This window comes from Oncorhynchus tshawytscha, linkage group LG23 (genome assembly GCF_018296145.1).
Source record: "Oncorhynchus tshawytscha isolate Ot180627B linkage group LG23, Otsh_v2.0, whole genome shotgun sequence".
Classification (NCBI taxonomy): Eukaryota; Metazoa; Chordata; class Actinopteri; order Salmoniformes; family Salmonidae; genus Oncorhynchus; species Oncorhynchus tshawytscha.
In genome coordinates this window covers 24,235,085-24,249,929 of record NC_056451.1, presented here as the reverse complement: position 1 = coordinate 24,249,929, position 14,845 = coordinate 24,235,085, and the positions used below count along the sequence as shown (strand labels likewise).

The window sequence follows — 14,845 nt, the reverse complement described above, 5'->3', positions numbered from 1 at the left end:
GTCCGGATGGATCTGTGGGAGCTCAGCGCTCATATAGTCAGCATTGCCATATAGACACACGCATGCACAGAGCACATTTATATGTAGCCTTAAAATCCTCCATTAAAATAGCATTAATACAGGATAGGGCGTGATTTCTTGTGGCAATAGCATAGCGGGTGCTGGTCATAGTAAATGGTGAAAACGACATGTACATGAGAGGATATTTATTAGATATTCTGGGGGAAATGATATAATAGGTCACTATACTGTTTTGAATCTGCAATACTGCCTCATTCGCGTTCTTCATGTATAAAATGAGTAGGCCTCTGACTACAGCATCATCTTCGTCTCCTCGCCAACACGTCCTAAAAAATAAGTGCAGTGATTGGTTACTGCTTGTTGTTGTTCTACTGCCAGCTCTGCGTGCGAGACGAGGCGTATTCATTAGTTGATTCAGTTGCAAAACGTTGTGTCTGTTGATAAACGTTTAGTAACGAAAACTAGAGTTTATATTGGACACATTTAGGCAGGTCCCTCCCCGCTTCGTTCCGTTTCTATTCCATTTTTTCTGTTTGCTTCCGTTTGGTTCCGAGAGTAAACGGTTTACGTTTTGCAACAGACAAAACGTTTTAGAACCGAACCTGACTAATGAATACACCCCAGCTGTGTTGACAACACTGACCATCGTCGAACAACGAAGGCGAGTTTCACAAAATAACATATTATCTAGCTTGTTGCAACGATTAACAATATTATATTGACAATGAATAACCGCATTTTTAGTCTTTACATGTATTTGAACGTCTTGATTCATCTTCATGGTATAGTCAGCTGTTGTTGTTGCTAGCTAGCGATAATTTCGTAGCTAACGTTAGCTAGCTAGCTACCCAAATGGTTCATCCAGCTGCAACTAATTATTTTGATGTTTCCATCTAGCTTACTATCAAATCGAGACAAATGTAGCAATGTATGAGGGACCATCTCTATTTTTGACCGTTTTCAAGGGCTGTCAATCTAAATGTAAAGTGCCGTTTTTTTTTCTTCCAGCAGTGGAACGTCTGTTACGTAACGTAATTTGTTGCACTGTCAACACAGTTTGAACTTGCAAGGCATGGTGGCTCGGCGAGATCTCGAGCTCTCCAACGTAGCCACAACGAAAACGAAGTAGCTTTGTGTTCACCGCCAAATCGGTTATTATTAGACAGTTGGTTGCATTTTAAAGCCTGTAACAGTGCATGTCAATATCTCGTGGTCCATTCGCGTTGTGGCTGCTGGCTGGCTTGTTATTTGATAACCTGATAAACCTAGCCAGTCCTGTTGTTTAGTTTGACATTTTGAGTCGTTACTTCATTGCTACCCACATTGTCTAATTAACTTTATTCTTATCACAATGGCCTAGGTGCATTGGGAAAGGATAGCCAGCTAGCTTGTTAACAATGGCAACCATGCGTCGTCCAAGGTACTCTCTCCGAGACTCTCTGTACTGGGACGAGACTGAGTGCCTGACGTACTATGGGATGCTCTCTCTACACGAGATGTTTGAAGTTGTCGGTTCTCAACTGACAGAGACAGACGTTGAGGTGCTGTCGTTCCTCTTGGATGAGACCTATCCGGCCGGAGGGCACCCCTTGGACCCAGCTGGCTGGACCAGCGAGCCCGGTGAGGAAGACCCCGAGGCCAGTAAAGGAGTCTCCCCCAGCCCAGTGCTCCTGGAGGCCTGGCGGCGGTTACAGCCCAAGGTTCCTGCTTTGGCCTGCCCTACCGCTGCCCGCCACAAGCCCAAGAGTGGGCTAGAACTGCTGCTGGAGCTGGAGAGACGTGGGTACCTCAGTGAGGGTAACCTGGAGCCCCTGTTGCAGCTGCTGCGAGTCCTGACGCGACACGACCTCCTGCCTTTGGTGTCCCGCAAGAAAAGGAGGACAGGTAAGGGACTGTAACAGAGTGCTGTTCATAACTGGAAGCCAACATGCAGTAATAGAGACAATGTTGTCATAATCACCTGGAGGCCTACTCCTCCCAGTTGTGTGTTGTCTGTTTGTCTGTCTACACTCGGCTGTGTCAGTGTCTGACCTTAATCTACCTCTCAGTATCACCAGAACGTTTCAGAGTGGACTACGGGACAGAGGACAAAAGACAGGTGTGCACATCTGGACTGACTGACCCCTGTGCACAGACAGAATCACATGACGAACACGCCACACAGCAATGGAGGGGGGGTAAGCTACACTCCGGTACAATCTGTGCATGCCTGAACTTGTCTCTAAGAAATGTCAGTAACTGTTTCTGAAATTGTCTGGATTTGCACCAGTTAAGCATTGCTGGATTTGTGTCTGTCCAACAGGTGTTGACTCTGCCAGGCCAACGCCCGCCCCCCTACGGAAGAAGAGGGGTAAAGGCCGCCGCTGGACCAGCAAGCCCACTGCCCACAGGAGAAGAACGGGCATCCCTGAAACTCCTCCCCCACCTATATCTGAGAAAGTGACCTGCGGTAAGACCCGCCTCCATGCCATTCTCTTTCTCTCTAGTTTCCCTTCCATCTCTTTTTCTCTATTTTCTTTCCATCTCTATCTTTAACCCACTTGCTCATTCACCACACTCTCTGGGTTCCTCTCTTGCCATCATACATGTGTCTGAGTCTCTCTCTCTCTGGCTTACATCCATTTTCTATCTCACTTCTAATGAGAAGCTGTAAGCACCATCACCCCAACAGCCCTTAATAACAGTGATGATACTAAACATCTCTGCCATATCAGAATGTCCCAGTCACCACCTTGTCTCACCAGTAAGTTTGAACTTAAAATACCCATACCAAGCAACCTTAAATCCAGCCAGAGCCGTGTTCATGTCCTCACATAAGATAACGACTTCAGTTTGCTCCCTCTGCTCAGCTTATACCCTGACCATAAGTTGACCGTCCCACCATTGCTGGTTTGAGAATGGTTTGCATGGGCCTCCTGGGAGATCAATACTACCCTGCAGGCATGTTGGACTGAGTGGGCTGTGCTGTAACAATACTGTCAGAGCAGAGCATGTGTGAATGAGTGACCGCTCATCAGTAAATACAACCCATACTGACTGGCTGTGTTTGACCTGACTTAACCCCTCAACCTGGTCATCATATGCTCTCTGTGGTGGTCAAACTGTCTCACACTCAATCATTATCACCAGGGTTTCAGACAGCGTTTTACACACTCCCAGGGTCTTTGATTGTGTGCTTCCTGCCACACTAACATCCTCACAATGGAGGGATTCTGTAGACGTCCACACAAGGATAGTCTGCTTGCACGGCCAAGCAAAAAACAACAACCTGAAACGGAATGAAATGAAATCTATCTATCTGTTCTGTTCTGTGATGACCTTAGCACAGAGGGGAATTGGGTTGGCTCGCCTACAACTTCCATCTATCAAATATACTATGCCTATGTCAGCCATTGTCTTCACCATTACCCACTAGTGTCGCAAACTAAATAAGCATCCAGCCTTATTACTTGCCTTTTACCTATCCTGGCCATTCTGATAAAGGGGAGGAAACAATGGAAGGAAGCCTCTTTAGGCTATTGAGATGTACCCTGAGAGGAATTCACACACCCAATGCACAGCAGTGTGAGTCAGCGTTTCTGTCTGAGCTCCACACAGCACAGCAGGCTTCGTGTAGTAGTAGGACATGGCATTTCAATGTGGCATTCAACCTTAAACTCACAAGCGTGTTATGTTTCAATGGGACGTTTCTGCGTCAACCCACAAGCTCATTAAACAGAGCAATTTAGTCTGTTCTGTGCAGACAAAAATAATGTTACGCTGCCTTGCTCTTTTGTGACAATACTTGTGGGGAAAATGTATGCTTTAGACCTACATACTATAGCTGCCACATGGTTGGAATGCTGCCTCGTAATAACTAGCCTGTGGTCCAGACTGAGGCCCAGGGGAAGGACAGTTAGAAGACAGTAAACCACCTGTCTTTCACTTATACGTCTGCTCTACGCTTGTCAGCCGAGCTTGTCTTTCTTCTTCATATAGCATAACTACTAGCCTGGTCCCATATCTGTTTGTGTGATCATGCCACTGCTTGTCACTCATTTGGCATGACAACGAGTGGAATGATACCTCAAACAGGCTGGTATCCAGGCTACATAACTACTGCTGGTGTTCCAAAAAGAGAGATTCCTATCCCTTTCTCCATTTTTCTTTTCCTTCTCTCACTTTTCATCTCCCCCCACGTATCTCCCTCTCTCTCTCTCTTACCCAGTTTTTTTCAGCTCCTGTTCTTAAGAACCCTGCCTGGTAGGTCTCCTGTCTCTTATGTTGGTAGTACTGTCTGTCTTCTCCGATCCCTAACATAAAGTTTAGAGAAAGTCCCGCTGAATTTCTGAATGTGTACTGAACATATAAGTTGAATTGATAGCCTCACACTTGCTGACATCTTCCCAGACCAGGGTCCGGTTTCCCAAAAGCATCTTAAAGCTAAGTTTGTTAGAACCTTCGTCGGGGCATTATTAAATCTCAGAGCTGTTTCCCAAAACCTTCGTTATTAACGTTACACTTGTAATCTAACGCCTGTCTCAGACCACTCATAGAACAGCTAAGTGGGTCGTTAGATGCTTTGTTTGCCCTCCCGCGTCACTTTACACACAGAAGAGCTCCGCTAAACATAGAATCACATGGCTTCTCCGCCTCTGTGACCACTGATCACTTCAGACAACCAATACAAGTTGTTGTCTTTGCAATTGATACAAACAAGCAGCGTATAAAAAGATGCTTGAAATTAAAACAGAGGTGTACATTAAAATATACATACAGTAGGCTAAATGGCTATTTGAATCATTGAGTTCTATTTTGCTACTGTACTTGTAGGCTACAGTCTGTAATTTGTCTGTATTTATTTCATGCTGTGCAGCCTAATGTGTGCAATAATGTGCCATATCGTGATTTAGTGCATTATTACAGGGTAAGGATTAGAATCAGCCTCCTAAATATTGGAAGCCATAGCTGATAAGCTTCTAGGAGCTGATCCGTCTTCAGTATTGTGGAATAATTTGGATGTTAAGGTAAGATTTGAATGGAGAAAGAGCTGATCCGAGAGCAGCGTTGCTTTTCTTTCGATCCTGTCAGTATCGACACAAGCCACAACGACGCGCGACCGTTCTCTCTACATGGTGTTTTAGCAAACACATGTTACATCTTTGTCCGTTATAGGAAAGATGCATCGTTAAAACACTCGTAAGCCTAAGTTCAATCGCTATCAGGAAACCGGGCCCAGGTCAATAGGCCCTTAGCCCTTCCAGATCTGTTGCTGTATCTAGCCTACCTGACAGCCAACTAACCCCTCGTACTGTGGCTATCCCAGACACAGCCACTCCCACAGCCTGACACATACTGATGAGTGATACTGCTTATTTATCAACATGATCTGATTTCAACAACTTTTCACAATCCATGAAGTCTCTTCTTCAGGGAGACAAATATGTTTATGATTTTCCACTGACTTCGTAGCGCTCCAACATAACACTGCAACCCTTTCAAATGTGCCATTTTGTCCCCGTTGATCAGAACAGCCTTCTCTAAATCAACTTCACTAAGTGCCCAGTGATCAAACCCTAAACAATCTACCGAGGGATACCTGCCCCTTGCCCTCTGCAGTAGCCTTGCCCTCACAGTCCCAGACATGTACCATACACAGTGTTGTTGCTTTGCCTCTGAACATGTTGCTGTCTTGACTCCGCATTTGATCCCCACCAGGTTGACTCAGGATTGTGACTCAGATCGAGTAACCTAGAGAGCGGACCTAGAGAGCGGAGAGAAAGGCTGGACAAAAAAAAAAGTCTGGTCTGGCCTTTCACTCTGTCCGTACGATCTGCAGTGTGTGCTCACCTCAGTCGCTCTCTCTCTCGTCAGTCTGGCCCGATGCCCAAGGTAAAGAGGCCCTCCCCCTCAGAACGAGGGGGGGCTGCCACTATGCTCTGTGTTCAATGCCTGTGTATTATTCTAGCTATCATGTTCCTCCTTACCCCATTCAGAAAAAAACGTGTGCTCTCCACAAAGTGTTCTGGAATGTTCCATGATTTTTTTTTTTGTGTCTATTACTCTAAAGAGGGGTGTTGGCCTCAGTGTTTCACAGAACTGACCAAAGTGTCCTCGGAAATATGCATAGAATATTCCAGAAGTTTCTTAATCACCGTAATGCAAACTTGAACCTGACCCCTCTTCTGAATACCATGCTCTGACTCTCCAAATGACTCAAAGCTCAAACTGACCTGAACATTTTTTCTTAAAGGGGTAGTTCACTTCAAAGCCAAAGTTTGACAGATGTTTTCCTCAAAAGTGATAACTGAGTGCATATTCCACACTGTCTAGTCTGGTGTATATCCCACTACATGCCTATTGAAAGCATCTGATTAACTTTAGTTTTGGGAAAAACTACTCTTCTAAAGCAGCCATCAAAATGGAGCCTTTTAACTGAGTCCCAGTGGTTCTTGTGGCATCAACTTCAGTAGATACCTCTGGTCAGTGATCACAAATACCTTTCTCAGAATTCAAACAACCCACCTGATTCTGGTTTACTAAAACAAAAAGAGACCAAAACCATTCTGGAATCTCAATTTAAAAATGTCAAACTGGTCTCAGAGATCCATTGATCTCAGTCCTCTTGTCAGTCTGAACTCGAATTCTATCCTTTATATGAACATAAAATGGCCGCCGACAGCTTCTCTGGAACCTTTGCTCGAGCAGTTCTGAGGAAAATGACCCAACAGTGTTGTGTTAAGGGCTGTGTAACCGCATGCTGTATCTCATCTCTGACCCCTGAATGAGCTCCCAGTGTGGGGAGCAGAGATAGATGGGGCAGTCCAGTCCAATGCTGCCTCACAGCATTCAGACCAAACCCATTACTACCTCTACTATCTTACCAGTCAGTTTGTTTTCACATCAGTTCCTTTTCTCAGTTCAAGCGTTTCAGTTACAGTATTTCAGTTATTTGTGGTTACAATTTCTTATGCCAAACTGTAACTTACGATTTAGAAGCGACGTAAAACAGTCCACATAAGCCGTAATGTTAAACAGTGGGCTTGGAGGCATCAAAAACAATTCAAACTCCAAGTGATTGCCTTTGAACCAGTGTTAAGCTTGCCTGCTTGATCTTGAGAAACAACCAAATTGACAGATATCCAATCCAACTGTGCTTGTCTCTTTCTCTCTCTTTCTCTCCTTTCTCTATGTTCGCAGTTCAAAACAGACCGACTCGTGTGTCAGGAAAAAACATCCTCTCACACACACTGAGAGGGAGAGAACGAACACTAAACGCTCAAACCACACAAACCAAAAAAAGAAACAGCTTTGGTCAAAGGGGAATAGAGAGAGTTCTCTCTACCTGTCTCTCTCTACCTGTCTCTCTCTACCTGTCTCTCTCTACCTGTCTCTCTTACCTGTCTCTCTCTACCTGTCTCTCTCTACCTGTCTCTCTCTACCTGTCTCTCTCTACCTGTCTCTCTCTACCTGTCTCTCTCTACCTGTCTCTCTCTACCTGTCTCTCTCTACCTGTCTCTCTCTGCCTGTCTCTCTCTACCTGGTCTGTCTCTCTCTGTTCTCTCTCTACCTGCAGTCTCTCTCTAAAAACCTGTCTCTCTCTGCCTGTCTCTCTCTGCCTGTCTCTCTCTGCCTGTCTCTCTCTATAACCTGTCTCTCTCTACCTGTCTCTCTCTACCTGTCTCTCTCTACCTGTCTCTCTCTACCCCTCCCTCCCTCCCTCTCTTGGTCTGTCGTTCAGCAGAAAAACGGATCGATAAAGAGTTGAAGCTCTTCGCACCAAGTGACTCCTCATAAATGGGTACTTTTCTGTGGGGTGAATGGAGAATCTAGCCAACTCCTTGTTTTAAAGGGAGAAAATGAAAGTTGTGCCTCCTAATGTTCTGTCTAAATTGATCTATCTGTTTGATGAAGTGTAAAGGACTCTGTAACCTTAACAAAATCACTATGTTCCCATTGTTTTTAAGGGCCTTCCTTTCCTGGTGCTCTCAGCAAGTCCATTTTTCACAAGTAGGTAGGAAGGAGCAGTCATTTAGAAGTATGGGGACTTTGTGTAGTAGGTGTTGATGTCACAGTCCCCACACAGTATATGACCCATGTCACTAGACTTGTACATTGCAAAAGTGCACAATTGTTACAGTTTTACTCAGTTTATTTATCTGACATGTTTTACCATATCAATTGACAGGGGTATTATGCAGTCCTGGTAACTTTCAGATGTTATTAGCTTGAAGCTGACTTTCAGTTTCCTCTCAGAGCAGTACTGTGCCTTGTCAGCTGCACATCCTGTTTTAGCTGATTTGACACCCTGCTGGCAGGGAGAGATAAATGTATCCCCTAGAGCAGGGTTTCCCAAACTGGGTCCTGGGGCCCCCCCTGGGTGCACATGTAGGTTTCTGCCCTAGCACTACACAGCTGATTCAAGTAATCAACTAATCATTCAGTTTTGATTATTTGTGTCTGCTGTATAGTGCTTGGTCAAAAACCAAAACGTGCACCCCTTAGGGTCCCCTGGATCGAGTTTGGAAACACTGCCTTAGGGACAAACCATGTATTTTATGATACGAAATGCCCCCAAATTGACAATTTAGACGAGAGGTATCTGTATTTCCTGAAATGGTCCATGATTTTACTTGCAGAAACATCTCCCCAGAGAAACAATGTGGAGATGTTGGTGAGACATTGGAGTAGTGATGAGGGAAGGCAACCCTTCAACTATTTTTCACAACACGTCAGATTATGGGGCTGTGTGGATTTAGTCTTATTTTCGGGACTGTCTGCGTCCTACTGTTCTCTATCAACCTCATTGACAAATGTCCTAAGAGCTGCTGTATCAATAGAGACAGAAATGTTCCTTGTACCATAACTTTGCCTTCTGGAAGAAAAAAAAAAAATCCAAACACCTTCTGTATCCGATTTCTTTGTGTGCAAACTAACAGTTGACCTTCATGAAATATGATCATGATTATCATATTTGGCCTGATGTGATATAACACATATTTTAGCTATCTACAAATCTACTTGCAGTTGACCTTAAGATACATTTTTGATACACTGTGTTGTACATCAGAGCATGTTTTCAATGTTGGCAGTAAATGTAGGAAATCTGTCTAACCTGAGGATGTCTTTTTTATTGTACCTTTATTTAACTAGGCAAGTCAGTTAAGAACAGATTCTTATTTTCAATGACGGCCTAGGAACAGTTGTTCAGGGACAGAACGACAGATTTTTACCTTGTCAGCTCGGGGATTCAATCTTGCAACCTTTGGGTTACTTGTCCAACGCTCTAACCACTAGGCTACCTGCCGTCTAACCTCCCCGATGGTCCAAGTAGTACGTGTTTGTATAGCCTCCTCATTACAACCTTATGAAGCAAAGAAAGAAGGATCCAGTGTTTGGTTTTCTCTCTTACAAATGTTAAGAAATTCATAATCAATTCAACATTTGCATTTCTAATGTTGGCATTTTCCAAAGCTGGCCCCTCCAGAGGCTGTCCCCCATGGGCCTGAACAATAATGTGGATGGAGACAAAGAACTGAAATGAATCACATATTCTAAGGCACAGTCATGTCCCTGGTTCATTTGGTACAACATTCCAGTTTAAATGGTCTGGTTCTATTTCTTGTGTCCTCGTTAGAGGAAGCAACTATTTGTCAGTTTCTCCTTTACCCAAACCTGTCTCGGTGTCTTCAGAGACCAAGGTATGTGTAGGTACCTGGTTCCCTGTGTATGGTACTACACATAGCTTTCCCTCTTATTCACATCCACAGGTGTTTTGAGAGAGAAGACTGTGGTCTAATTTTCAATGTGAGTTTTTGGACCTCTGGTCCCCCTTTCCGTTCCATATTCCTTCTCTCTCTCTTTTTAAATCCAGTTCTACTCTTTATCGTTCCTCCATTTTCTGTTATATGAAGTTGGGGAGGGCAAGGTGGGTGGGGTAAATCCAGATATACAGTTTGACAAACTATCCTCCATGTTGGCGACAAGCATTCTTTGACAAGAATATTCTAATTTTAATATATATTTTTTTGTTTGGTGCTAACATGTTGCCGTGAAACTAATGTATCTCAAACAAAGTTTGCCAATCTATGCACATCTCTGGTAGGGTGGGGTAGTGTGGGACTGGGAAGGTTTGGATTTTTTGTTGCAGCAAAGTCGGAAGGACGCTGGTTCTGCTGGGCGCTTGGTGAATAATGGCAGTAGAGGAGGATGAGACAGAGGTCTGCTTGCCTTTGCTCAGTACAGTATGTATCTCCTGACCCTTCTCACTGTGCTGTTGCTGCATGACCGCTAATTATCCTGTTGCTGAAACAGAACAAAAACATATCACTGAAAGGTTGCTATCCATCCCAAGGGCTGTTTACAGTGTTAAAGAGTGACCTAACAAAATCCTACAACCCTCACAACAAGTAGCATTTTATTTCTGCCTGTTTTGTGCCACCTATAACTAATTATTACTGTAAGTACAGTGTAACAAGCTTTGTGATTACTCAGAGAAATGGATTACATAGTTATAGCTCTAGCTTTCAGTGTGTAGAGGTTTTGTGTAGATTACAGTGCCTGGCTGAAATCTCCTGGGTGAATAATGATGGGGAGTGGACTATTAGAACTGTACAGAGTGGCGTGGTGGTGTTCTTCCCTGATGAATATGCTTGTTATCCATCCTCTGATTTCACTCTAGTACTACAACAACAGCTTTTTTTAGTGGGTGTTGTGAAAAATAGATCTGTTTAGTCATACAGTAAATCCTGAGTGATGCTCTTCTGGACCCGAACAGGTCATATTTGTTCCCACTGTCAGGTTAGTGATGGTAGACGGCCTGGTTGGTATTACATTCACCTCTGTGCTCCACAGCTGTCTTCAGTTCTGCCTCACCTGTATCACTCTTAAAGACAGACTTTTGTTATCAACTGTAGTTAATGATACAGCAGTGTCCTACACCAGTAAGTATTTCTATGTGGTATCCTACTCTAATCACTAGTTTAATGTCAGATACAGTCCTGTTGAATGTAGTAGGCTCCCCTTAAATATTCTTTACTTTGGCACTTGTCTATCAACCCTCTCATAGCCTGTTCTTGACCATTTTTCAGATAATATTCTGTGATTACGGCTTTATTTAAAAGTTTTCTTATCATTTTCTTTTGTGTTTTTGTCCCTCCACCTCTCTTCCCTTTGTTCTGACTCAATGATCCCACCCTCCTCCTCTTTGATTTTCACTCTCATGTGTACATGATGTCTCACCCCACTCAATCTCCTGCTTCCACCATTTTCCTCTGTCCCTTTTTGATTGTTTCACCTCTTTGTCACCTCCGTTTCCTCCCTACATCTTCCCCTCCACCACCCTCCCTCTACTACCCATTCCTCTGTACTCTCTCTCTCTCTCTGTCCCCTTTCCTCCCTACATCTTCCCCTCCACCACCCTCCCTCTACTACCCATTCCTCTGTACTCTCTCTCTCTCTCTGTCCCCTTTCCTCCCTACATCTTCCCCTCCACCACACTCCCTCTACTACCCATTCCTCTGTACTACCCCCTTCCTCCCTACATCTTCCCCTCCACCACCCTCCCTCTACTACCCATTCCTCTGTACTCTCTCTCTCCTCTGTCCCCTTTCCTCCCTTCTCTCCTCCCCTACATCTTCCCCTCCACCACCCTCCCTCTACTACCCATTCCTCTGTACTCTCTCTCTCTGTCCCCTTTCCTCCCTTCTCTCCTCCCCCCTACATCTTCCCCTCCACCACCCTCCCTCTACTACCCATTCCGCTGTGCTCTCTCTCTCTCTGTCCCCTTTCCTCCCTACATCTTCCCCTCCACCACCCTCCCTCTACTACCCATTCCTCTGTACTCTCTCTCTCCCCTTTCCTCCCTACATCTTCCCCTCCACCACCCTCCCTCTACTACCCATTCCTCTGTACTCTCTCTCTGTCCCCTTTCCTCCCTTCTTCCCCTCCACCACCCTCCCTCTACTACCCATTCCTCTGTACTCTCTTTCTGTCCCCTTTCCTCCCTTCACTCTTCCCCTACCTCCTTCCATCTCCTCTCCTCACCCTCCCCCTCCCTGCAGACATTCGTCTGCGTGTGCGAGCAGAATACTGGGAGCATGAGTCGGCTCTGCGCGGCAGCGTCTCCTCGGACAAGCAGCAGCCCCTGGAGCGGCAGTTTGAGCTGTTCAGTCGTGCCACCTCCGTGCTGCGCGCCCGCGACCTGGGCTCCATCATCTGTGACATCAAGTTCTCTGAGCTGGACAACCTGGAGGCCTTCTGGGGGGACTATCTGAGTGGAGCGCTGCTAGAGGCCCTGAAGGGGGTGTTCATCACAGACTCTCTGCGGAGGGCGGCGGGGAGTGAGGGGGTCCGGCTGCTGATCAGTGTGGACCAGGATGACTACGAGGAGGGTCGCAGACTGCTGCTGGACGCACAGGAACAACAGGCCGGCTGCTGGGGACGAGACAGGTGAGCCTCACTGCTCTCTCTATTCTGGTTCTGTTATACTGTGTTAGTAAGCTGGTTGATTAAAGTACTTATCTACTCTGTGGTATGTATTGGGGCCATGCTGACCACTACAGGGGGTGGGGGTCATAGATGTGGACTTGACTGGTGGTCATGAATTGGAATGGCTATGTAATGCCACCAATAACCACTAGATGGCAAACTTTGCCCACAGGCATCAGAGCCATATACACTACCTGGTCTCACGTTGTCATACTCCCTAGACCCAACCTGAGAAAGCTGGTTATGGACGTTCGGCTCTGACAGACAGACAGGCAGCTGTGCGAGGTTGTGTTAATCATTTCCGGCTCACGTCAGTTCACACAACAGTTCTAGAATCCTCAGAGACAGTGAATAATAGTTGTAATTCTAACCACCGTCCTCTACTATGTTCCCTCTGCAGGTCATGAGCCCAAGGATAGAGGAATGAAAAGGAGAATAAAATATGAAGAGGAACATTTTTATTTTTTCTCTCCTTTTTAAGTCTCTCATGCTGAGAAAAGAGGATACAGCCACTCCTAGGTCAGGGGAATGAATAGTCTCCAGGGAAAACAGCCAAACTTGGAGCAAAGGCAAACTGGACTAAAAGACTTGACACACTGTTCTGTTTGGAATTGATAACACAAGTTGTACTGAGCCTAGATGCCCTCAGGGCACTGAGGAAGAGACTGCCTTTGTTACACACACACACACACACACACACACACACACACAGAGACAAACTAAACTTCCACTGTAGCACACACACACACAAACTACCACTGTATCTAACATAAACACTCTTAAAATCATCCACACGATGAACCATCAGCGCTGCCTGTAAGACTCATTGAAGCCAAGAGACATTTCTTGCTAACAGTGACAGCCCAGATCCAAACTAGACTGTGCGCTAATGCTGAGCATCTCTGGTTATGTTTGAGGAGCGCGTGAGATGCCCTGCAAGGCGAACTTCACCCATCTTAATATTAGTTTGTGTTTCCATTGAAATGTATGATTTTGAAAAGATGAGCGAGACTGCAGCTCTCAGACAACGAGGGAGAGATGATGGGGAAATTACTAAAGATTATGTTTTGACCTTTTGGGAGAGATTTAGAAATAGATAGCGAAGGGAAGACTACCTGAGGACAGTGTAGTGGACAAATAGCTGGTCCTTCGAGAACTCCAGTCCACACACACACCATGATCACAAGCCACTGGTAGTCCCATCATGCTAACCCAGGGCCTGACAGCTGTGGTCAGTGGCCATCTCATCTCAGATGCCAGTAGATGATAGGAGTGATTACCTCTCAACCTCAGCCAACCATGGAGAACTCATCACCACAAGTTGTTGAACAGCAGCTGGGATCACACACTAGGCTGTGCTCACCCCGGCTTCCAGCAAGGCAAGGCCACTGCCTTTCCCATTGGAACTGAAGCACAGGACAGGGCTTCAGTCAATAAAACTGATGTGGAGGAGATCAATATCAGAAGGATACATCCTAGTTCCACTCAGCCCTGACTTGTAGGCCCCACTGGTGGCTCACAGAGCGTTGTCTGTCTCTAGTCTAGTCACCCTGGTGGAACTAATGCCTGAACTCCTCTGAGTGGGATCAATAACCCCCTCTGTCTCTCCACCACCACCATGGGAGGAGAAAGAGTAAGGGGGAGAGGTAGGAGAAGGGGAAAGAGAGGAGAGGTAGAAGGAAAGAGAGAAGAATCCCCACCTCCATCCCGCCTTTCAGCTCCTGGACAGCCACCTCATCCTCTGGAGGATAAGTCCCCTGATACAACCAGGCTGCCTGGTCTGCTACAGCACTGTGTCTGGTTCACACAGCCCTATGGGACCAGGGATGGAGGACTAGAGGCACTCAGGAAAACCTTAGTAGTTTGCTTTTTCTGTGTTTTGATATATGGATTCGTTAGTGTAGCTTTGTATTGTCCATAAGAGAAAATAACAAAAATACTGTGTGTTGTAGTTCATTAACTTAGGGTGAACTTTTGTTTAAGTATCTGGATATTTTTATTTAGGCACTGCAAAAGTGCTGTATATTAGTTTAATATATCAGTGGAAAGTTGGAATTATTTCAAATAAAAATAAATGATTTATCAAAGGTTTATTGCGTCTATGATGTACCCGTGCCTTCAGAACATATTCACGCCCCTTGACTTTTTCGATTTTTTTTTTGTTACAGCCTGAATTTTAAATGTATTAAATTGAGACATATCACTGGCCTACACACAATACCCGATAATGTTCATGTGGGATAATGTTTTTTACAAATGTATTAAAAATGAAAAGCTGAAATGTCTTGTCCACAAGTATTTAACCCCTTTATTATGGCAGACCTAAATAGGTTAAGGAGTAAAACAATAATAATAA

The 14,845-nt window shown here is 45.1% G+C and overlaps 1 protein-coding gene across 4 annotated transcripts; it reads left to right on the top strand.

The window, feature by feature from the left end:
• Positions 1-580: 580 nt before the first annotated feature.
• Positions 581-14,580, top strand: LOC112226045 (DNA-binding death effector domain-containing protein 2). 4 transcript variants are annotated; one of them, XM_042304963.1, is made up of 7 exons: positions 581-682; positions 1,382-1,905; positions 2,070-2,198; positions 2,324-2,470; positions 12,063-12,450; positions 12,711-12,774; positions 12,890-14,580. In XM_042304963.1, the coding sequence occupies exons 2-6, from the start codon at positions 1,419-1,421 to the stop codon at positions 12,748-12,750; spliced, it is 1,191 nt and encodes a 396-aa protein (XP_042160897.1). In that variant the 5' UTR covers positions 581-682; positions 1,382-1,418; the 3' UTR covers positions 12,751-12,774; positions 12,890-14,580. The 4 variants fall into 4 exon arrangements, 2 of the variants coding, with proteins under 2 accessions (XP_042160897.1, XP_042160898.1); XR_006079741.1 differs by having other exon boundaries at positions 582-682; positions 12,662-12,774; XM_042304964.1 differs by lacking the exon at positions 12,711-12,774 and having other exon boundaries at positions 582-682.
• Positions 14,581-14,845: the final 265 nt, after the last annotated feature.

Excerpts from the sequence above, each read along its gene's own strand:
- LOC112226045 (XM_042304963.1), top strand. The coding sequence starts at position 1,419 with ATGGCAACCATGCGTCGTCCAAGGTACTCTCTCCGAGACTCTCTGTAC. Across the intron at positions 1,906-2,069 it reads CCGCAAGAAAAGGAGGACAG|TATCACCAGAACGTTTCAGA; the intron begins GTAAGGGACTGT and ends TCTACCTCTCAG. Across the intron at positions 12,451-12,710 it reads GGCTGCTGGGGACGAGACAG|ACCCAACCTGAGAAAGCTGG; the intron begins GTGAGCCTCACT and ends CATACTCCCTAG.